The following is a 24,605-nucleotide window of genomic DNA, read 5'->3' as shown; positions in this document are numbered from 1 at the left end:
TTTCATTAAACATGTTTTACACAGACAGTCAGACATTCCAAGGTTTAGCTGTTTGGGCAAACGGAGAGATACAGTGGGGCTGCTTTTCCAGGGCAGTTGTTCAAGGCTGGGAAGAATTACACTATTTCTGCTAGGAGAACCTGGCCTTAATAATAGACCAGGACTTACTGGCAACTCTGACCCAGTGCTGCCCACTTTGAACTGCACTATAGAGGCATACTCTTTGATATGGGAATGGGCCTGATGGCCGGCTATGCTCTTTGTTATGGGAGTAGGGCCTAATTGGAGGCTATCTTAGTGAACACGTCTTTTTTGTTTTGTTTTGTTGAGACAGGGTTTCTCTATGTATTCCTGGTTGTCCCGAAACTGAAACTCACTCTGTAGACCAGGCTGGCCTTGAACTCACAGAAATCCACCTGCCTCAATCTCCCAAGTGCTGGGACTAAAGGTGTGCCCCAGCTAATGAACATATGCAGAACATATACTCATCAAGCCTACACTTCAATTATGTTCAAGTAGAAGTGTTTTCTTTTTCTTTTTTACAGGGTTTCTCTGTAGCTTTGGAGTCTGTTCTGGAACTAGTTCTTGTAAACCAGGCCGGCCTTGAATTCACAGAGATCTCTGATTCCCAAGTGCTGGAATTAAAGGCATGTGCCACCACCGCCCGGCAGAGCATGAAACTGCTCATTCTTGAGTGCTCCTTTAGTTAAATTCTACTTTGTATAACTTAGTATTTCCTAAGCAAGCTTAGTACATCCTTTCTAACCTCAGTTTACCATCCCAGCTTCTCCTGTATTGCTAGTTCAAGCTCCTAAAATCATCCCTCTGTGGTTACCTACAAAAGTTGCCAAATTATCTACAGCCCCTCACTTTAAAAGTTGAAATCTGTTTCCCCATTTTGAATCTTAGTCCTTTTTTAAAAAAGAATTTATTTTTTAATATTTATTTATTTATTATGTATACAATATTCTGTCTGTGTGGTATGCCTACAGGCCAGAAGAGGGCACCAGACCCCATTACAGATGGTTGTGAGCCACCATGTGTTTGCTGGGAATTGAACTCAGGACCTTTGGAAGAGCAGGCAATGCTCTTAACCTCTGAGCCATCTCTCCAGCCCCCTTGAATCTTAGTCTTTTAATATATACATTTAGTGTGGTTCAAACTAAAGCTATCAGATTTGGTGGCAAGCACTTTTGCCATTTTGCTGAGCCATCTCTCTGGTCCAGGTTGGATCTTTTGATTTGTACTGCGGCATCATGCCTCCTGCAGTCTAGCTTGTAGAAAGTCAACTAAAAGCCACCTTTATCATCATGGGTTCTGTATTTGTTAGAACACTGTAACCTTGAAAAGTCACTTAGCCTTACCAGTCTGCCGTTTCCTCTTCTGAGCTTGAGTCCCTCCCTCCCCAGAAGTGCTGCAGTAAGGACGAGAGAGAATGCACGTAAAATGCATACCAGTGTCTGGCACATAGAGCACCCTAATCTGAAAGTTTGAGTCTAAAAGCCCCCAAAGTTTGATTTTCAGATTAGGGATATTCAACTTTTAAACTCTATAGAAATATTCCCCAAAAAATCCTTCCAAATCAGAAACACTTTTTTTTTAAAATATTTATTTATTATGTATACAATATTCTGTCTGTGTGTACGCCTGCAGGCCAGAAGAGGGCGCCAGACTCCATTACAGATGATTGTGAGCCACCATGTGGTTGCTGGGAATTGAACTCAGGACCTTTGGAAGAGCAGGCAATGCTTTTAACCACTGAGCCATCTCTCCAGCCCTAGAAACACTTTTTAAAAATATTTTTATTTTACTTGTATGACTGTAATGCTTGCATGTATTGCACTGCATGTGTGCTACACATATGCCTGGTGCTCTCAGAGATCAGGAGAGTGTGATAGGTACACTAGAACCAGAGTTACAAATAGTCACAAGCTAGACGAGGGTAATGGGAGCTGAAGCCTGGCCCTCATCAAGAACAAGTCTCTTAACCATTGAGCCATCTCTCCAGCCTCTCAAACACTAAGCATTTAGAACAGGAACACTTGGCCTGTATTGCAATTGCTCCTAAAGTGAAAAAGAAATCAACCAGATGGTGGTGGCACACGCCCTTAATCCCAGCACTCGGGAGGCAGAGGCAGGTGGATCTCTGTGAGTTCGAGGCCAGCCTGGTCTACAGAGTAGTTCCAGGACTGGCTCCATAGCTACTGGGAAACCCTGCCTCAACCCAACCCCTGTCCCCACCCCTAGACAAAAAAAAAGAAAAAGAATTCACAGACCAGATTTAGAGGTTTAACTCTAAATCTGCCAACGTTCCTATAAAGAAGACTGGTCTCCTGAATAAAATATTTAAAAGGAGAATTGTAGCTCTGTGACCTGTAGTGCCAGTTACTGTGTCACGCACATTTAAAGAGTTTCTTTTCAGGGGCTGGAGATGTGGCAAAGTTTGCGGAATGCTTAATTTCCAGTGTGTGAGCAGGATGGTACAGGCCTATTATCCCAGCCCTAGGGAGTTCAAGGTTATCCTCAGCTACCCACGGGATGCCCAAGGCCTGGTCTAGTTTGCTCAGACGATGTGAATGCTGCTCCTAGTCCACTAGGGGGCAACAACACATTTCATTAAGGCCGTGTTCCACCTGCCACACAGGGAACATTAATTTTATTGCTTTAATTTAGTCATGAAAGGCAGGCTTTTAAAGCCTGTTCATTTTGCACTTACAGTTATTAAGAGGTTGCTTTGTTCTCTTTAAGGTATCAAAAGAACTCACAATGTGTATTTCCAAGACAGCCAGCCCTTGAAAATTCTCTTTGAAAAGAGTGTGTGTGCCAATATCCTGATGATTAAACCAAGGTAACAGGTCTCCTGACACCCCCTTCTCTCCTGAACACAGCGTCCTCAGGCAATGAACAGTTCACCCCAGAGCTTTTATTTCCCTTTTAAGTCAGCACACAAGATGCTGGTTTCTGGAGGACACTTCATGTTGTGTACATTGTACTGTAGTCACACTCACCCCGTTACCCGCTCTTGTCCCCACATCCCCCTAGAACTTTCTCACCAGTTACACCTTTTTAAAAGGTTAACTTGTGACTTAGCACAATCATTGACATTGTCAAGAAGTCGCTGAGAAAGACAGGTGACAACTGCTTGAAGGCAGCTGGGCAGTGGCCAGGAGCCCTGAAATCCCATCCATGGTTTCACACTTGGAGCTCCAGCCAGAGGGGGAAATCTAGTGCACTGCTTCACACCTGGACAGTTTGAGCCTTGGAACACACAGTTTGAGGGAATTTGAACATTCTTATGCAAATTGGTTTTTCAGTTTTTCCTAGGTAATGGGTGAGCATTGTCGGTGAAAGGCTTAATCACTCAGTTCAGCTGCCGCATTGGCTGTTAGTTAGCTTGACTCTGGAGCGAAGTGTATTTTATCTTACTGCTCTTTTAAATTACAGAAGGAATCCTTGTTAGACAGGGAACCGAGAGACTGGCCCTTCTGGCCCTTCTGTAGCTCTCTGTTAGCAATCTGGTGACTCTCCCTACAGCACATCCTCACTGCCTGCCCCCGTGTGTAAATGCACATGCTGCCGAACATGGATGGAGGTCAGAGGACAACATGCTGGAGTTGGGTCTCTCCTTGTACCACACGGGTCCTAGGGATGGAACTCGGGTCATCAGGCTTGGTAAGCAAGTGCCATGACTTGCTGAGCCATCTCTGGCCCTAAACATTGCCTTTGAGATTTAAGATATTGTGAGGGTCTTTGAGTATTTTTTTCTTTTTTTGCATTGTGTATCTGGGCTATAATTTCCTACTGACTCCCTCTCCCAGGGGAACACTTAGGTTGCTGTTTTTGCTGCCAGAAACAATGCTGAATAGCACGTGTTCCGACGACAGAATAGTATCCTCTAGCTGCTGCTGTGGAACACATTTCCCCAAATGCACAGCCTTCCCAAGGCAGACCTCATTACTCTGTTGAAATGGCTGGGCCTTGTCTGAGTATCCCTGGTCTCTCCTAAGTTGGAAGACAGATACCACCAGGGCTACAGTGTCACCTGAAGGCTCACCTTGAGGGAGGCACTGCCGAATTCACTGGTATGGCTGCTGGACACTCAGGAAGACCCATTCCCAAACATGCAGGTCCTGAGAATCCTCCCAAACGCCAGATGATGATGAGAAAGAGCTCCACAGCAGGGGCCTCAGGCCTTTTACACTCACGGCAGAGCTGCCACCTCAGAGCTCCTGTGATTTCCTCTCTGAAGCGAGTCTCCATCCAGCTTACATGGGAGGGATTTAAGGGCCATGGTACAGGCTGCCCAACAGTGTCCAAAAATGGAGTTAGTGGGTCACACTGAGTCTCCTTTGAATTCCATGTGTTCTGAGCTCAGTTCTCTCTGAAGAGTTTGTCACTTCACATTCTCACCAGAATAGAGGACATAATAAATCTTTATAAATTTTGACAGCCTCATGGGTAAAATTGTTGCCTTTTCATTATTAATAGTGAGTCTGAGAATTATATGTTTATTAACAGTTTGGGTTTTTTTTCTGTTCTTTTTTTTAGACTTTTGAGACGAGGTCTCATACCTAGAGTGAGCCTGTGCTTCCCTGTGCTAGGACTATAGGCATGCACTATCGTGCCTGCATTTTTCCTCCCTTTGACACGCACATTCATGTTGCCATTATTTATTTATTTATTTATTTATTAAATTATGTTTCTCTGGGTGTGCCTGTGTGTGTGTGTTTATGGGGTGGCTTTTTTAAAAAAAATATTTATTTATTTATTATGTATACAATATTCTGTCTGTGTCTATGCCTGCAGGCCAGAAGAAGGCACCAGACCTTATTACAGATGGTTGCAAGCCACAATGTGGTTGCTGGGAATTGAACTCAGGACCTTTGGTAGAGCAGGCAATGCTCTTAACCCCTGAGCCATCTCTCCAGCCCTGTTGCCATTATTTATATATCAAGTTATTTGATATCTTGTGGTCTGGGGTATAATACAGGGATAGAAAACTCTTGCCTAACACATACAAATCTCTGGGTTTGACCCCCATAAACACAAAAGAAAAAATTATTTGGAGTCCCAGCACAGGGGAAGCTGAGGCAGAAGAATCATGAACTCATGTCCAGCCTGGGCTACAAAGCAATGTTCGGACTCAGACAAATTTACTTGGCATTTGTATAACACCTCCCTTTAAACAAGGGAGAGATCCCCAAATGAGCATGATAGTTGTTCCTGGCATTCCAACATCAAGATAGACTGTTAACTATGTCTAGCATCCGGCTAACAGCTAAGCTTGTATAAATCTTAAGAATGTCATTTTTATCCAACAGCACCTTAAGTTCAAAAGGATGGTAGAACTTGCAATTTCTCTTTGTTTTATTATAATGCAATTTTATTGTAAAGCGATGTATTTTTTATATATGGGAGTTTTTGTCTGCATGTGTCTGTGTACTAGGTGCATGCCTGGTCCCCTTAGAGGGCAGAAGAGGGTGTTGATCCCCTGGAGCTGGAGTTACAGATGGTTGCGAGTAGTGTTGGGACTGGAACTTGGGTCCTCTGCAAGATCAGCTAGTGCTCTTAACTGCTGAGCTAGCTCTCAAGCACCAGGGTTTTAGCCCTGGCTGTCCTGGAACTTGCTCTGTAGAATAGGCTGCCGTTTAACTCAGAGATCTGCCTGCCACTGCCTCCTGAGTGCTGGGGTTAAAGGTGTGCGCCACCACCTGGCTCTATTACACAGTTTTAAAAAGGCAATCTAATTAGAACTGGGCAAAGAAGACCTTGGTGTGCACAGAGAGCACATGGAGATGTTCTGTATGGTGATCACTGGGAGAGCAAAAAGCAATCTTCAGGCCTGTGGAGCTCACCTCAAGTGAGTTTTCTGTGGATGCATCTCTTTTTAAAGGGGTGCATAATTAAACCAGACATGGTGGCTCTCCCCTGTGAGCCCAGCACTTGGGAGGCTGAGGCAAGAGTTCCAGGCCAGCCTAGGCTACAGAGAAAGAGAGACCATATCTCAGAAAAAAAGAAGAAAACAGCCCAAAGGGGATTCAGAATAAAAGGGTAGCTGGATGTCAGAGAACCTTGAAGTAGCAAGTGTTAATTAATTAGATAGTCTACGATACATACAGAAAATCCAGGCGGCACGCAGGGTGGGACCTTCTGCCTGCTATGTTGTGGGGCAAATTAGATACTTCTCAATTGCTGTGGCAAAACACCATAACCAGAGCAGCTATCAAAGAAAGCTCAACTGGGCACGGTGGTACTTGGAGGCAGACGCAGGAGGATCTCTGTGAGTTTGAGGCTAGGGTGGCCTACATAACAAGTTGAATTCTGGGATAGCCTGGACTCCATAGAGATACCCAGTCTCAAATTAAATAAATAAATAAATAAATAAATAAATAAATAAATAAAATGAAAGTTTAATTGGGCTTACAGTTTTACAGTTTCTGAGGGTTAGAGTCCATGATAGCAGCAGGAACAGCTAAAATCTGGTATATCAGTAGGAGGCAAAGAGAGAACTAACTTCAAATGGCACCTGTCTTTTTGTTTGTTTTTTGAGACAGGGATTCTCTGTATAGTCGTGGCTGTCCTGGAATTCACAGAGATCTGCCTGCCTCTGCCTCCTGAGTGCTGGGATTAAAGACCTGCACCACCCTGCCCAGTTTGGTGTAGGCCAACCTCTTCTGACAAGGCCACGCCTCCTAATCATTCCCAAAACAGTTCCACCAACCAGGACCAAGTGTTCAGACCTTAGACCTATGGGGCCATGTTAGTTCAAACCACCTCAGCTGTTTGTGAGTAGCTCCATGTTCTGCTGTCACCCTTTATAGCATGGAAGCAGAATCGAAGAACCGTCCCCGTGTCCTGCTCACCCTGTGGTTCCTGCATGTTTTCCTAAGGCAGTAAACCATCTCTCATGCCCTTAATTTCTAAGTTCTTAGTGAGCCTTCTAAGGAAAGTAGAATTTAAAAATCACAGTAAGAAAGAAGGCAGACTTTGGAGGAAGCTTCCTAAACCCAGACCTGGTTGTTTCCAGAATCAAGATTTGAATACCAGTAAGGTTACAGCTGACTTCCAGATAAATGTCAATACATTTCACCACGTTTTACAGGTTGCTGTCTGAGGCCATTGCTCTTCTAACGTCAAATCAAGAGGAAATCACCTTTTCTGTTACTCCTGGGAGTTTCTGCCTCAAGAGTTCGAATGGAGAATCCCTGGGTAAGGGTGATATCTGCCTTGTGCTGGAATGGGCTGGGATGTGTTTCCTGCTTCTTCAAAGCTCCACACAGAGTGCCTGTCAGTGGTGTAACACCTGATGCTGTCTGAGAAGCACCAAAATGTAGAAAAATGGTAAAAATGATGACCAGGTCTGGGAAATTTATACAATTCACAATCCAAGTATAAGGCTTTGAATTTTCAGGTTGCTTTCAAATAAAAAGTAGTTATTGAGAAAATATATTTTCATGTAAGGACTGACCTCCTGTTGTTCTCCTTCCCTCCTCATTTTCCTTCCTTCTATCCTAACCCCCCCCCCTTTTCTAAAGACAGGGTCTCATTATGTAACTCAGATTGGCTGAGAACTCGCAATTCCCCTGACTCAGCCTCCAGCCTCCCAAGTAGCTGGGATTATGGGCTTTCTCTCACATGCCCAGCTTCAGTCAGGCTTTCAAGGTCTGGATCTTAGCCTTTCCCATCCTAAGAGGCCAGGAATCTGACTGAGATGAACTCTGACTACACATGAAGAAAAGGTGCCTCTGGGTCAGAACTTTACAGTACCCCAGATGGCAAGTGCACAGGCAACCGTGGGAATACCCCTAAGTCAGTTCTCCCTAGACAAAATTCCTAGAAGGGAATTTTGATGATGAGATCTCGAAAGGGGGCCCCTTTGGGTCCGCCTTGCTCTCTGCAGTGCCTTCGCCAGGAATCTTTTGTTCCTTGTGACTGTGCTAGAAAGAGTGGAAAGGAAGGAACTGTGTTGTCATCTTCTGTATTGCAGATCTATGGTGGGGCTCACACACATGCCCACTGCATGAGCATTCTGCTGCTGCGCCATGTGCTGGGTCAGGAGCTGTGGTATTTAAAGTGAAGAACCAGTAGGTGGAGGGCTTACACTGGGCCCAGTGACTGTTGTGTTTCCTTAGTATACCTAGGAATCACTTAGTATTTGGAGACTAGGGTGTGGTAGGTGCTGCCACTAACATGAAGACTCCAAGCACAGGAGCCATGTGGCCTGCCTACGTCACACTTCTTACTAATGCACTTTTTAAATGATGTCCCTTGGGTTTGCTCCAACTTAATTTCTGCAACTCAGGAGAGCATGGGCTAGAAAAGACACACATAGCTGATGAAAGGGTCTGCTTGATGAAGGTAGCTGTTTAGTAGCCCATAAGCACTGCCCAAGAGGAACTTTCTAATGAGTGGCTACCACTGTGGTTGACTAGCCACTGTCTAATCTTGTTGTTGGACTTCCTCTGCTCCAGCACTACCTGTGGCATGAGCCTTGTTGAGGTGAAGCCTCTCCTACACTTGAGGCTGCACATCCCAGGAGCCTGGCTAAGGCATTGCAGCACTAAGAAATAGTAAAAGATGGGAATGCAATCTGGTACAACCCCTTTGGATGTCAGTGTGGTGATTTCTCAGAAAATTAGGAAACAACCTTCCCCAAGACCCAATAATACCACTTTTGGGTATATATCCAAAGGATGCTCAATCCTGCCACAAGGACATGTGCTCAACCATGTTCATAGGTAGCTTTGTTTGTCATAGCCAGAACCTGGAAACAACCTAAATGCCCCTCGATCGGAGAATGGATAAGATAAATGTGGTACATTTACACAATGGAGTACTACACGGCAGAAAAAAATAACGACAGCTTGAATTTTGCAGGAAAATGGATAGAACTAGAAAGCATTATTTTGAGTGAGGTAACCCAGACACAGAAAGACAATTATCACTCATGGGTGGTTTTTAAACATAAAGCAAAGAAAGCCAGCCTGCAAACCACAATCCTAGAGAACTTAGACAACAATATGGACATTAAGAGAAACTTACATAGATCTAATCTACATGGGAAGTAGAAAGTATAAAAAGACAAGATCTCCTGAGTAAATTGGGAGCATGGGGACCTTGGGGGAGGGTTGAAGAGGGGAGGTTAGAGGTAGGGAGGGGAGCAGAGAAAAATGTAGAGCTCAATAAGTATCAATAAACAAATTTTAAAAAAAAAGAAATAGTAAAGGAATCTTCTGTGTGTAAATATGTTTCTCTCCCATCCCCCCGTGTTATGGATGTTTCGCAAAGCAGTCTTTTTGATTCTTTGTTTTGAGACATGGTCTCAGTATGTGCCTAGAACTTTCTGTATAGACCAGGCTAGCCTTGAACTCAGAGCAGTCCACTGGCTTCTGCCTCCCTAGTGCTGGGGATGAGCCATCACATCTAGCCAACCAAAGCAGTTTAGTAACGAGAAGTTAAAAAAATCAACATATAGCCAGGCAGTGGTGGCGCACGCCTTTAATCCCAGCATTCAGGAGGCAGAGGCAGGTGGATCTCTGGGAGTTCGAGACCAGCCTGGTCTGCAAGAGCTAGTTCTAGGACAGACTCCAAAGCCACAGAGAAACCCTGTCTCGAAAAAAAAAAAACCCAAACAACAAAACAAACAAACAAACAAAAAACCACCAACATATGTATAAAAAAAACTATAAAAATAAATGTGTGCTGGGTGGTAGCTGCAACACACATCTTTAATCCCAACACTCGGGAGGCAGAGGCAGACAAATCTCTTGTGAGATTGAGGCCAGCCTGGTCTACCAAGCAAGTTCTAGGATAGCCAGGGCTGTTCACAGAGAAACCTTGTCTCGAAAAAACAAACAAACGAACAAAACAAAAATTAAAAATAGTATTACCATAACCCAGCTATTTCATTCCTGGACATATACCCAAAGGACTCCATACCCTTTTATAGAGATATTTACACCTCAGTGCTTTTTCATTAACACAAAGATGTAAACAGAGACCTTGCTTTAGTTTCCTGGCCACACAGATCAAATAATCACACAAAAACTGTATTAATTACAATACTGTTTGGCCAACAGCTCAGGCATATTGCTAGTTAGCTCTTATATCTTAAATTAACCCATTTCTATTATTTTATATTTTACCATAAGTTTTGTGGTTTGTTTACCTTTTGCTTCTTGGCAGCTACAGGGTGTCTACCTAACTCTTCCTTCTTTCTCCCTGCATTCAGTTTAGTTTTCCCGCCTACCTATATTTTGCCCTGCCATAGGCCAAAGCAGTTTTTTATTAACCAATGGTAATAAAACATATTCATAGCATACAGAGGGGAATCTTACATCCATCACAAGGAAATGGAACAAGCTTATTTATCAGTAATTGATGTGGGAGTGTCATATATCAATCTGTTGATTTCATTGGTTAAGTTATAAGAAACCAACTGCTTGGCCTCAGCTTAGAACATAGATGGGAGGAGTAAACAGAATAGAATTCTGGGTGGAAGAGGAAGTGAGGTCAGACTCTGCTCTGCTCCCGGAAAGACCCGACAGTCAGCTCTCCCGGGTAGACGCGATAGCTCTGCTCTCTGAGGCACACGCGATGAAGATGGATGTAGGCTAGAATCTTCCTGGTAAGCGCACCTTGGGGTGCTTACAAACATCATTAGAAATGGGCTAGTCCAGGTAGCTGTAAGGGCTAGAGTTCATGGGCCAAGCAGTTCTTTAAATGAATACAGTTTGTGTGTTGTTATTTCGGGCATAAGCTAGCCAAGCGGCCGGGGTGTTGGGGACGCAGCCCCGCCGCTTCATATTTCAACAAGTAATGAACAGATAGTGAAAATCTGGTATATATGTAAAATGGAGGCCAGGTGGTAGTGCACACTTTTAATCCTATCACTTGAGAGGCACAAGCAGGCAGATCTCTGTGATTTTTTTTTTTTTTTGTTTTTTTTGTTTTTCGATACAGGGTTTCTCTGTAGCTTTTTGGAGCCTCTCCTGGAACTAGCTCTTGTAGACCAGGCTGGCCTCGAACTCACAGAAATCTGCCTGCCTCTGCCTCCCGAGTGCTGTGATTAAAGGTGTGCGCCACCACCGCCCGGCCTCTGGGAATTTTGAGGTCAGCCTAGTCTAGAAAATGAGTTCCAGGACAACCAGAGCTGTTACACAGAGGCAACCTGTCTTGGAAAAATTTTTAAAAAAAGGATAAAATGGAATATTATTTAGCCCTAGAGAAAAATAAAATCACAAAATCTGGAGGAAAATGGATGGACTTAGACTGTATTATATACAGACGTCACCCGATCACAGAGGGAAAAAAAACACATGTTCTCATATGTGGATTCTTCAGTATAACATATACATTTATGTATATATATACACAAATGTATGTGTGAATGCAGTATAACATGCAGAAAAGAGGACAAGAAAGGTGACATTAGGTGACGAGGAAGGACAGAACGCAGGAAAAGCACGTCTTGAAAGGGGATATAGTGCTGTCTTTAGGTAATGTGGCTTGTCACCCATGCCTCACTTCTTCCTACTGTCTTTTCCTTCATTGCTGGGTGTGCCTCACGCATAGTAGGCAAGCACTCTACCACTGGGTCTCCAGGGCCTCCCATCCCTCTCTTTCTTGAGACAGGGTCTCACATTAGCTCAGCCTGGCCTAGAACTCACTGAGTGGCTTAGCTCACTGGCCTTGAAATGGTGGTAGTCCTTCTGCCTCAGCTTTCTAAATGCTGGATTATAGGTGTGAGTTATCATGCCTGGCTTCTAGCCGTCTTTTTAGCTTTAACCTTTATTTCCTGACATCAAACAGATTTAAGCAGTTCTGTGTACAGTGAGATGTCCTTTGGCCCTGAAGAGTTTGACTTCTTTCAAGTTGGACTCGATACTGAAGTAACATTTTGCTTTAGAGAACTAAAGGTAAGAAGACACTTCTGCTGAAGTCAAACTCAAGTTTTCATTAGTGCTAAAGGAGTGATCCCACTTTCTTCTCCTCTCCCTGCAGGGGATCCTCACCTTTTCAGAAGTGATGCATGCTCCTATATCCATCTACTTTGACTTTCCTGGGAAGTAAGTCCCCAAGAACCCTGTCTCTTCCCTTTTGTTCCTGTAACAAAAGCCTTTGGAGCATGGTGAAGCTGATGTTACACCCCAGTACTCTTTGAACTTGACTAGCAACATTTGTGAGACTAAGAGTTTGAAAGATGTTATAACACGGTGCTTTGAAACTGGTAATGCAGCCAGATGTGGTAGCGTGCATCTGCAGGTCTGCAGTCGCAGTTCTGGCAAGTAGGAGGTGAAGGCAGTGGGATCAGGAGTTTAAGGTCAGCTTTGCTCACACAGTGAGTCTGAGGCCAGCAAGTGCTATGGGACCTTGTCTCAAGAAAGCAAAAGTTAAGAAATTTGGTACTTTGACTGAAATAGATAATTGTTCTATGACATGAAACATTTGACTGTCTCCTGACAAAATTGTCTAAGTAGGAAATTATGCATGGCTCAAGCACATGGATTCTGTGTGTAAGCCTTTAGTGTAGTTCAGAAGTAAAGCTGAATCAGATCATCTCCCTGGGGGTGCTGAGGGCTTCCTTAGGAAGCTGACCTGTGAAGATATGGAAGCAGCACCTGCTGTCTCTCTCCCTAAGCTGCTGGTACTTGCTGATGTATGCCTGACAGCGTCAGAAATGACATGCTTTGTGCCGATTGTCCTTCTAGACCCGTGGTTTTGAGTATTGACGACATGCTCTTGGAGGCAAACTTTATCCTGGCCACGTTAGCGGATCAGCCAAGTAGAGTGTCTTCACCACAGTCACTGTGTTTTTCCCAGGTACAAAGAAGGTGAGGCGGCAGGCTTCTTCTCTCTCTGGTGGAATGTCTGGGGGATGGCACTAATGCGCAAAACAATCCCACACCAGTTAGTATTTAAAGGGGTATTTATTTTGGGGGTAAAACTCACAAAGCACCAACCATCAGAGCAGGAGCAGGAACCAAGCGCCAGAATCAAGAGAGCAGGCTGAGGCTTGCTGCCCCAGTGTGCTGGTATTTCAGCAGCTATTGGCTGAAGGAGCGGAAGGTCCTCCCGCAGCATGGCATGTGTGCCACCACACATCTGTGACGTCCCTGACATACGACATTGGGATTACAGATGCATACTACTGAGTCCAGCTTTAAATAGGTCCTGAGGATCCAAACGCAGGGCCTCACACTTGCATAGTGAAGGCTTTACCCTTGATACCCCTGCCCTTACCCCTGATTTCTGTCAACTAGTGGCAGAGCTAGTCTCCTGGGATATCCGAGATACATATCCCCCACAGCTGCTCCTGGAGGCTGGCAAAAGATTTTCCCCTGGAGAAAATATTTAGACACGGGGGTTCAGACATCTCCCCCACTTGTCTCCCAGGGGCGAGAAGTGGGACTGTCTCCATGGGTATCGGGAAGGACTTGGGACATAAAATAGTATTTATCTGACCAGAGCCTGCTGCTGCAGGCCAGACTAGACCCTCCCTAAAGGGGCCCTAGCTATCCCTGCTGCTGCCCGCTGGACTAAGCTACTCTTCCTGCTTCTCTGCTGGCACCTTCCAACACCAGCCCGGGCACCCGGAAATCTCACACCCGTCCCAGGTTGGCGATTCTGTGTATGTTCAGAGACACCAGTCCCAAAACCTTAAACCTCGCTGAAAGGGACCCTACACCTACTGCCCTCAAAGTGGACGGTATTGCAGCCTGGATGCATGCGTCTCACGTCAAGCCTGCACCTCCACAGGACGACCCAGGACCTTCCAAATAAAAGCTTCAGCGTACCCAAAATCCTCTCAAGGAGGCCTGGTTCTGCCAGGCTTGCTGATCTTTGCCCTGATGTTTAATCTGGACCCTGACTAACTTTGAGACTGGGCAAGCCTTAAGGCTAGCCACTGGCGTTCATCCCCTGAATACCTGGTTCCCCCAGCTAACTTTTGACCTGTGTTTAGCAAATTACTCTTGGGAGGATACTGAGCAAACCCCCAGACACTTTTATCCTGTATACAAATATTCTGAATGATATATTTGTCCGGGGGAAAAGCAAACTCTGCAGTATGGGGGGGGGGGCTAAAATATTTTATTGTGCTGCCTGGGGATGTAAAACCAATGTCAATGTCTCCTGGTTGAGGGTTAACAAAAAGGACTTAGTCTCTTTTACCCGTACCACACCAAAAAAAAAAAAAAAAAAAAAAAAACTAAAATCACAATCACTTTCACTAAAAAAAAAAAAAAAAAAATTAACCAGTTAACAGGCAATACTTGGGGTTTATAGTTATATGATCCAGAAAGGAAAGACATAGGGATTCTGTTCACCCTATAAATTGTTGTAACACCTCCAATGACCATAGTACTAGGGCCCAACTTAGTATTACCTGACCAGGGCCAACTAGCCCCTGCTGAGGTAGCCCCCCTTTCCAGGGCCCTGGGCTCCACTCCTAGTCCTAAAAACCCTTCTGCAACCCCTGCTTCACTGCTGGCAAGCTCTACTATGCTTGTCAGCAGGACCTCCCTATTACTCTCCCAAGTCCCAGGACAACAGGACCTGGTGCCTTCTATTGATCTATGATGGGCCTACAACACTGGTTTGTTAATCTCTGTGTACAGATCCAATTAGTCCTCCAAATTTACTAATATCTCAAGATTGAGATATTTGACCAAATAAGAGGAAGGAATGTAAGACTTTAAGACAATCCTAAAGCCATTTTTGACAATTCTGAATCCTCTCAGCCTCTGTGCCATAGTGCTTCCCCTCCTCCCCTGGGAACCAAGGACCTAACAGCTACACTCGCACGTACTCAGTTCCTGAACAATTACCCATATACGTATGCTTTGGTTCGGTCTCCTGGGAAATGGGGTCAAAATGACCTCTTACCTCATCTGATCTGGCAACAGCTCTCCAATCAATTATTGGTAATAGCCCTTTCAAATAAGCCAATCAGAATAGTCAAAGAACAACCCCCCTTGCTTCTGTGGCCCCTTTAAAAGTAGACTGTACCAGCTATTCGAGGTCCCTCAGCTTCCCGAATGCTGGGGGACCCTGTCATGACAGAATTAATAAAATCCTCATGCTTTTGCATCGGCTGTGGTGTATGAGATGGTCTCTGGGGGTGACTCCTTCTCGGTGTTTGGACGCTAGAGTCCAATACTCTCTTAGTTACATAAAAATGTATTTCCCACTAAACAACTCAATCTAATCCCTCTTAATACTCCAGGTCAGACCCCACACAGTCAAATGCCCAGGTGGGTAAAAGCCAAGCTAGCCAGACCCCAGAGAGCATCTCTCGAGCAGCCCCCAAAAGGTTGTTTCCCAAGGAGCCTCTGGACAGCAGCTCTGCAACAGAGACCAAGAGAGTCAGCACCAACCAGGACAACATCTCCGAAGTGCCTGAAAGTGTGGTCAGCGACATGGAGGAGGGGCCAGGCCTGTCATGCCTCAGGAAGGTAGGAGAGCAGTGCTGAGGCAGGCTGGTCAGCCCAGTTCACAGCATCCCTCTGATGTCGCCCTACTCAGGCCACCTGTTTCCTGAGGACACTCCACCCTCCCTCTCGCCCTTCTGCCAGTCTCCCTTCGTCTAGCCTCCCTTTTGCTGGCATTTATTTGTGATGTGTGTGTGTGTTGCGCACACATGTATGCGTGTACATGTAGCGGTCAGAGGACAACTCGCAGGAGTCAGTTCTCTCCTTCTACCATGTGGGTTCTGGGGACTGAACCTGCTTCATCAGGCTTGGCAGTCAATTGATTTTGGATCTCCTCCTCTCTCTCTCTCTCTCTCTCTCTCTCTCTCTCTCTCTCTCTCTCTCTCTCTCTCTCTCCCTCCCTGCCTTCCTGCCTCCCTCCCTTCTTTTTGAGTTCTTTATACATTGTAGATACTGATATTGTCAGATGCGTAGCTAGCAAAGATTTTACCCAGTCTGCAGGGTGTTCACTCATTGTTCCTTCTGCTGTGCAGGAGCTTCTTAACTTCATGCAATGCCAGCAGTCAGTTCTTAGTATTCTTTTTTATTTTTATTTTTTTATTATTATGTATACACTGTTCTGTCTGTGTGTATGCCTGCAGGCGAGAAGAGGGCACCAGACCTCATTACAGATGGTTGTGAGCCACCATGTGGTTGCTGGGAATTGAACTCAGGACCTTTGGAAAAGCAAGCAATGCTCTTAACCACTGAGCCATCTCTCCAGTCCCAGTTCTTAGTATTCTTACCTGAGCTATTGGCGTCCTTTCCACAAAGCCCTTGGCTGTTCCCGTAACTGATTTGTCTGCATTATCTTCTAATTTGTTTCCATTTACATTAAGGTCTTTAATCATTTTATTTCCAATGGAAATTTGTGTATACGTGAATGTGTGCCACACACACAGGCCACAGCACATGAGTGGTGGTCTGAGAATAAATTTCTGGTCAATTCTCTCCTACTCTGTGGGTCCCTGGGCTCAAATCGCAGTCATTAGCTTGACAGCAAATCCCCTTACTAACTGTATATTGCTGGACTCACCAATTTAAAAAAATGGTATTGTATATGTATAGTGTTGTCTGTTGTGTTGTGTATACACCTGTGTATGTAACTACACATGTAGGCACATGGAGGCCCAAAGTCGATGCTGGGTGACTTTTTTAAATTAAAAATATACTCGTGGGGGGCTGGAGAGATGGTTAAGTGATTAAATGTGCTTGATGCTCTTGCAAAGAGTTTCCAAGCACCCAAGTTGGGTATCTCACAATTCCCTGTACCTCCAGCTCCAGGGAGTCCTACACCTTCTTCTAGCCTCCGCAGGAGCTTCTCTGTACAGCCTGTGATCCAGGCTTTGCCCACTGAGCCATTTCACTGCAATCCTTCTTTACTTTTTGAAACAAGGTATCTCAGTGAACCTGTAGTTCATTCCTTCAGCTAGGCTGGCTGACCAGTGAGCTCCAGGGATTGGACTGTGCTCACCCCCAGCCCTGGACAGGTGATATTACCCAGATTCTGACGCTGGTGCTGGGATCCATATTCAGGTTCTCATGTTTGTGCACCAAGCACTTTGTTTTCTTTCTCGAACAAATGAGCAGCTGCACATATTTTCATACACAAATACTGCTTCCCAGCTGCTTCCTGCACTTAACACAACTGGAAAACACTGCTTTCTGCACAGCAGCTGGGACATCTTCCCTGTGGGTTAGCTCGACTGTTCTACATGGCCATGTATAGTACCCCAGAATTCTGTAATTACAAAAGCTGTCACAAGAACAAGGAGGCAGGAGCAGGAGGATCTTCAATTTCTTACACAAATAACTGAATAGTTCTGAGTGGTTTGCACTACAGTGTTTCTACAGGGGAACTGGTCTATCTGTTGACTCACTAACAATCTGCAGAGTCAGTCTTGTTCCATGTCGTGCATCAGTGACACAGTCATCATAGTAAAGAATATTGGTGAGTGTGTAGAAGCTCTGTTATGTGCAAAGGAATCTGTGAGATCTCTGAGTTCAAGGCCAGTCTGGGCTACAAAGTGAGTCAGCCTGGTCTACCAAGCCAGTCCGGAACAGCTAGGGCTACACAGAGAAACCCTGTCTTGAAATCTGCCCCCTAGCCCCCACATAAAAAATAAAGAAGTGGAGCCTCGGTAAATTCTTTCTAAGTGTGATAACTGACCCAAGTGTGTTTTCCAAGACAGAGTTTCAAGGCTTTCCTCAAACTCAGAGATCCGCCTGCCTCTGCCTCCCAAGCGCTGGGATTAAAGACTGCGATACCACTGCCCAACCATGTGCAGATAGTGTTTGAGGTCTGCTGTAGCAGTGAAGGGGAGTGAGTGTTTCCTCAACTCTGCAAACATCTCGTGATGCCAAACTTGGGGGGAAACTTATTGCCAAATTTATAGTTCAAAAACTTTGCTTTTTTTTATATTTATTGAGCTCTACATTTTTCTCTGCTCCCTTCCCTTTCCTCTCCCCCTTCAATCCACCCCCAAGGTCCCCATGCTTCCAATTTACTCAGGAGATCTTGTCTTTTTATACTTTCTACTTCTCATGTAGATTATATCTATGTAAGTCTCTCTTAGTGTCCACATTGTTGTCTAAATTCTCTGGGATTATGGCTTTCTTTGCTTTATGTTTAAAAACCACCCATGAGTGAGTACATGTGATAATTGTCTTTCTGTGTCTGGGTTACCTCACTCAAAATAATGTTTTCTAGCTCCATCCATTTTCCTGCAAAATTCAAGCTGTTGTTATTTTTTTCTGCTGTGTAGTACTCCATTGTGTAAATGTACCACATTTATCTTATCCATTCTCCGGTCGAGGGGCATTTAGGTTGTTTCCAGGTTCTGGCTATGACAGACAAAGCTGCCTATGAACATGGTTGAGCACATGTCCTTGTGGCACAATTGAGCATGCTTTGCATATATATCCAAAAGTGGTATTATTGGGTCTTGAGGAAGGTTGTTTTCTAATTTTCTGAGAAATCACCACACTGACATCCAAAGGGGTTGTACCAGCTTGCACTCCCACCAGCAATGCAGAAGTGTTCCCTTTTCCTCACAACCTCACCAGCATAAGTTGTCATTAGTGTTTTTGATCTTGGCCATTCTTTTTTTTTTTATTAAATGTTTGCTATTTTTTTTAAATATTTATTTATTATGTATACAATATTCTGTGTGCATGCCCAAAGACCAGAAGAGGGCGCCAGACCTCTTTACAGATGGTTGTGAGCCACCATGTGGTTGCTGGGAATTGAACTCAGGACCTTTGGAAGAGCAGGCAACGCTCTTAACCACTGAGCCATCTCTCCAGCCCTGATCTTGGCCATTCTTACAGGTGTAAGATGGAATCTCAGAGATGTTTTGATTTGCATTTCTCTGATGACTAAGGATGTTGAACATTTCCTTAAGTGTCTTTCAGCCATTTTAGATTCCTCTGTTGAGAATCTCTGTTTAGGTCTGTGCTCCATTTTTTTTTTTATTGGATTATGTGTTCTTTTGGTGACCAATTTCTTAAGTTCTTTGTATATTTTGGAGATTAGACCTCTGATGTGGGGTTAGTGAAGATCTTTTCCCATTCTGTAGGCTGTCGTTTTGTCTTGTTGAACATGTCCTTTGCTTTACAGAAGCTTTTCAGTTTCAGGAGGTCCCATTTATTAATTATTTCTCTCAGTGTCTGTGCTACTGGGGTTATATTTAGGAAGTGGTTCCCTGTGCCAATGCATTCAAGTGTACTTCCCACTTTCTATTCAATAAGGTTCAGTGTGGCTGGCTTTATGTTGAGGTCTTTGATTCATTTGGACTTGAGTTTTGTGCATGGTGATAGATATGGGTCTATTTTCATTCTTCTACATGTTGATATCCAGTTATGCCAGCACCATTTGTTAAATATGCTTTCTTTTTTCCATTTTATATTTTTTGCTTCTTTGTCAAAAATCAGGTGATTGTAGGTGTGTGGATTAATATTTGAGTCTTCGATTTGGTTCCATTGGTCCTCCTGTCTGTTTTTATGCTAATACCAGGCTGTTTTCAGTACTGTAGCTCTGTAGTAGAGTTTGAAGTTAGGGATTGTGATGCCTCCTGAAGTTCTTTTATTGTACAGGATTTTTCGGCTCTCCTCGGTTTTTTGCTTTTCCATATGAAGTTGAATACCGTTCTTTAGAGGTCTTTGAAGAATTTTGCTGGGATTTTGATGGGCATTGTTTTGCTTTTAAAAGGTTTTATGTGTGTTTGCCTGTGCAAGTGTGTGTGCTGCATGTGTGCCTGGTGCCCAGAGAGGTGGAGCTGTGTCTCTTGGGACTGGAGTTACTGATGGTTGTGAGCCGTATGTAGGTGCTGGGAACTCAATCTGGATTCTCTACAAGAGTAGCTGGTGCTCTTAACTACAGAGTCCTCTCTCTAGCTCCAGTTTTGTTATTTATTTATTTGATATTTATTTATTATATATACAATATTATGTGTGTGTATGCTTGCAGGCCAGAAGAGGGCACCAGACCTTGTTACAGATGGTTGTGAGCCACCATGTGGTTGCTGGGAATTGAACTCAGGACCTTTTATTTATTTTTGAGGCAGGGTCTCTCTACATATCTCTGGCTTCCTGGAACTTGATATATAGACCAGGCTATCCTCACACTCGCAAATACACCTGCTCTTTTGTTCAGGGACTAAAACCCTTTTGTTTTTATGTGTGTGCGTGTCTGCCACATGTGTGTGGTACCCAGGAATCAGAGGTGTAACTCCATGGAATTGGAGTTAGAGACAGTTGTGAGCCACCCAGCTTAGGTTATAGGAGCGGAAATCAGGTTGCAAGTGCCCATAACTGCTAAGCCATTTCTCCTCTCTCTCTCTCTGCACATGGTTTCAATGTGCACTTCTCTGGTTGTAAATTAAGCTTAATGGCTTCTGGGTACCAAACTTGGGTCTTGAAAAGAATAGAAGTGCTCTTACCAGCTGCAGTCTACAGCCCTGTCCCCTCTGTGTGCTCACTGGAGACACAGGCTTATTAAGTCACTATCTGTAGTGTTTGGTGCACCCACCTACATATCTTATTTTGGTTTTTGTTATTTTTGCTATGCAAAGCATTTTTTCTTTACATAGTAATTTTTTTTCTAATTTCAAATAATTTTGAGTCAGTTGGAAAGCTTCTCCTACACAGGTTAAGAAATCCACTCCTTTCCTCTTATGTTTACTCAACGAGCCATCTGGAGTCTTTCTTCATGCACGCTGTAAATTACCGCTCTAACTTTGTCTTTCCAGAATGGCTCTGCAGCTACCCCTTTAAACTTTTACAATTATAGCCTGCCTTTGCCCAGGGTTCTGGTGTCTCCTTGCCATGTTAGAAACCTGGCATATCTGTGCCAGTGTCTGGACTTGCTGTGGCTGACTCTTGTTTCATACCCACTGCCACTTCCTCAGTGGCTTCTAGTTTGGTGGCCTAATGGCTTTTTGCAGACTTACCTTATTGTACTTTTGAACATTTACTTGTAATTTAAATTTTAGTAACAACTCACCCATCTCCATAAAAAACACCTGCTGGTATCTGAGCTATTTTTACACTTCTCTTCGGCAAAGCGCTGTTATGCTGTTCACTTATCCACCTGTAAAAAGAAATGTTTTTTTTGTTTTTTTTTTTTTTCGAAACAGGTTTTCTCTGTAGCTTTGGCGTCTATCCTGGAACTCTCTCTGTAGACCAGGCTGGCCTCAAACTCAGAGATCCACTGCCTCTGCCTCTCGAGTGCTGGGATTAAAGGTGTGCACCACCACTGCCTAGCCATGCCAGCACTGCCTGGCCCAAGTGATGTTTTTCTCTTTAAGCTCACTTATGTCTTTGAGGTCATTTTAGAATTCAGACTTTAAAGCTATTTTTAATTTTTCTTGAGACAGGGTCTCAAGTTGCCTGAATTTGTTTCAAATTTCCTTTGCAGTTGATGGACCTCTTGTCTCTCTCTCCCAAGGGCTGGAATGCTCTACCATACCCAGTTTGTTCCCGTGGAAGGTGAAGACAAGGTCTCACTGTGTAGCCCAGACGAAAACTCCCAACCCTCATGCCTCAGCCTTTTGAGCTAGGACAGTGGATAACACATCTAGCTTCTCATAGGGTTCTGAGTATCTACCGTTAAGTGTTTTCCTGGCTGGGAATGGAGCATATGCTTGGAATTCCACACTTGTGAGGGTGAGGCAGGAAGATCATAATCTGTCTCTACATAAAGGGTAAAAAGGGGAGAGTGGGTAATAGCTCAGTTGATAGAGTGCTTGCTTAGGATGCCCTGGGTTCTGTGTTTGATCCCCAGCACTGTATGGGCCAGGTGTGGTGGTGCACATACTGCTCTGAAGCCAGCTTGGGTTACGTGACTGTTGCTGGGATTTTTTTTCTTTTTCTTATTTTTGTTTTTTCAAGGCAGGGTTTCTCTGTAGCCTTGGAGCCTGTTCTGGAACTTACTCTGTATACCAGGCTGGGCCTCAAACTCACAGAGACCCACCTGCCTCTGCCTCCCGAGTGCTGGGATTAAAAGCATGTGCCACCACTGCCTGGCAATGTTTTTTCTATTAATGTGCACTGACTGCAAACATCTGTGTGCACAGCTGTTCTGTATGTTGACTTTGTCTACTTTGCTGAGTTGTCTTGCTCATGTTCCCCCAGCACAGTCACATCAGACAGAAATGGCCTGATTGCCCTGTGCTCCTGAGTTGCAGCCAGAGGCAGGCATCCTGTTTCCTCCCTATCCCAGATGTGGTCAAGTACTGCTTTCTTTATGTGTGTGTAGTGTCCATGGAGGACAGATGTTGGCTACCCAGTAGCTAGAGTTACAGGGAGTTTGTGAGACTGTCCAGCATGGGTTCTGGGAACTGAACTCAGGTCCTATGAAAGAAGCAAACCCTTTTAACTGATGAGCCATCTCTCCAGTCCCTTGTACTGTTTCTGCTCATGCCTCTGTGCCTCACATCCCATACCTGTGACCCAGAGCCAGGAGTCTCACCCAGGTCTCTGGCACATTAGCAGACTGTTCTACCACTGAGTCCAGTCGGCCTTCTTTCCTGTGTGTGCATGGTTCTTGCCTGATGTAGGGAGGATGGTTAGCTAGCTATAGCTTTTGTTTTTTGTGGTTTTTTGAGACCAGGTCTCTGTAGCTCTTCATTGTCCCAGAAATTACTCTAGACCAGGTTGGCCTCGAACTCGAGGTCCACCTGCCTCTGCCTCCTGAGTGCTGGGATTAAAGGTGTTCACCACTACTCCCTGGCAACCAGTCAAAGATTTTAAGTCCAAGTAGACATCAAGAACAAGGGCAGGTGGCAGACAGCACTCAGCTCAAGCCTGAAGCAATGTCAGGCAATGCTCAAACACCAAGATAAGCCTGAATTTTGCAGCCTTGGAGGGTACAGTGAACATTACTGAGAGCTACTGCATGGGCCAAACACACAACAGAAGAGGCTTCTTGGGTCACCTCTAGTCTTAGGACCTTGACCTTAGTCAATCAATAGAAATTGCTTCCAGTTGAGTTCAAAGCAATTGCTGCTCTTTAACAGGTGACCACAGATTTCACTGCAGGAACAGCACAAATGCACTCTAGTTCCAAAGGCCATGGTGTGAAATGGTTCTCACAGGGCTAAGCACCAGGGTGTCACTTAGCCTTCTCCTTTCAGGAGCTTTCTGCCATGGCCGGAGTCTGGCACCTTCATCCATTCTTAGGCTCATTGTCCCCTTCCATTTCCCAAGCCAGGTAGTCAAGATTTTAGCCCACTTGGCTGCTAATACCAGCTGTGTAGCCTGATTTCATCACTACCTACCTGTGTGCTGGGGTTCTAGGGTTTAGTCCATGGTAGGGCTATTGTTCTGCTCACCACAGCTAAGCTTGGGCTCACTGGAATGAGGGGTCAGAAGCTGCTGCTGTCACCCCTGCAGAAGGCACCTTCTCTCCAGCCTGTCTTATGTTTTCTGCTATGGTGGCTGCTTCAGGCATGGGGTTCATTTCTGGGAGGTGCTGAGGTCCAAAGCTTAAGATAGGGTGGGAAGGAGCATGAGGAGAGTCCTTAAGGGCAAACAGGTCTGTGACAGAGAAGAGGACAGGCCATCTAAGCATCAGCAACACTAAGGCTCCTTCAACAGAGCAGCAGGGCCTGGGTGGGGGCAGAGTAGGTATGGAGTCAGGAGGGGAGGGAGACAGCTAGTCCCCTCCTTTGCCTCCAGAGACTCCTTGCCTTTCCCAGTCCTGGTGGACAGTTTTGTAGCTCCAGGGAAGATCACAGTGGACCACCATTCCTAAAGGTCCTGTCCTGGGATAATGATGTCAGAAGAGGCTCTCAATCTAGATGAGTTCAGTTGATAATGGTGTCCATGATTCATTACCATCAAAGACAGTGGCAACACCTGACCTCATTCTCAGAGGCTTGCCTGGAGCCTTCAGTGGGCAGGCTTTGTCTTCGGAATAAAATGTAAGCTTTTGTTTTTCCTTCCAGTTTTCCTGCATGTTCTTTGGAGCAGTTTCTTCTGAGCAGCAAGAACATGCCGGCCACCCCTTGGACAGCTTAGCGACAGCAAGTGACAGTGAAGAGGATGCGAGTGGATGAGTATCCACAGCTCAGCGATAGCTGCACTGGGTGCTGGGCCCTGGCTTTTTTAGAGATGGTGTCTTTGCTCTTCCCAATATTAGGGTGCACTACAAATCTATCTTGTCACTTGGGGACAGAGCCAGCGGCACCGGAATGAACTTATTAGGGTTCTGAGACACCACTGTTTACCCTGCAGCCTTGACAGGTCCTCTGCCGGTTCCTAAAGGGCTTTCCTCAGCATTGGGGTGGGTGTGGGGCTCTCAAGAGCCCCTAGGACTCTTCTGTACATGTCTGCAGACAGCAGTCATGCAGTCCCTTCTTATGCAATGACCTGGCAGTTTCTGTTCATTGTTCGTTTTTCTCCAGACTAAAAAAAGTTGTGAATAAAGATATATACAGTTAGCCTTTCACTTTGCGGTCATTTTACATATTACACAATTTCATTCCCCAACCTCCATTTGCTCTGGTTCCTGCACAGTATGCAGTGGGATACAGAAAGCATGTAGCGAAGCCAAGTATGTCTGAGTCATCACCACATACAGCAGCCCGAGCTCAGGCTGCAGTGGAGGGAGGGAGCTGGGAAACAAATGCCTGT

The 24,605-nt window shown here is 44.9% G+C and overlaps 1 protein-coding gene across 5 annotated transcripts in view; it reads left to right on the top strand.

The window, feature by feature from the left end:
• Rad9b (RAD9 checkpoint clamp component B) overlaps window positions 1–24,412 on the top strand; it is a 37,122-nt gene extending 12,710 nt beyond the window's left edge. For all 5 annotated transcript variants that reach the window (XM_050158901.1, XM_050158900.1, XM_050158898.1 and 2 more), the window contains 7 exons: window positions 2,749–2,848; window positions 7,103–7,209; window positions 11,812–11,918; window positions 12,004–12,068; window positions 12,711–12,833; window positions 15,227–15,455; window positions 23,918–24,412. In XM_050158901.1, the coding sequence (XP_050014858.1) occupies window positions 2,749–2,848; window positions 7,103–7,209; window positions 11,812–11,918; window positions 12,004–12,068; window positions 12,711–12,833; window positions 15,227–15,455; window positions 23,918–24,028 (842 nt within the window). In that variant the 3' untranslated portion in view covers window positions 24,029–24,412. The remainder of the gene's footprint in view (window positions 1–2,748; window positions 2,849–7,102; window positions 7,210–11,811; window positions 11,919–12,003; window positions 12,069–12,710; window positions 12,834–15,226; window positions 15,456–23,917) is intronic.
• The last annotated feature ends 193 nt before the right edge of the window (window positions 24,413–24,605 follow it).

The sequence above is a fragment of the Alexandromys fortis genome, unplaced genomic scaffold (genome assembly GCF_014885135.2).
Source record: "Alexandromys fortis isolate MF-2015 unplaced genomic scaffold, M_Fortis_MF-2015_v1.1 scaffold_90, whole genome shotgun sequence".
Taxonomy (NCBI): Eukaryota; Metazoa; Chordata; class Mammalia; order Rodentia; family Cricetidae; genus Alexandromys; species Alexandromys fortis.
The sequence above is the reverse complement of the archived record's forward strand: the minus strand, read 5'-3'. Positions and strand labels throughout refer to the sequence as shown.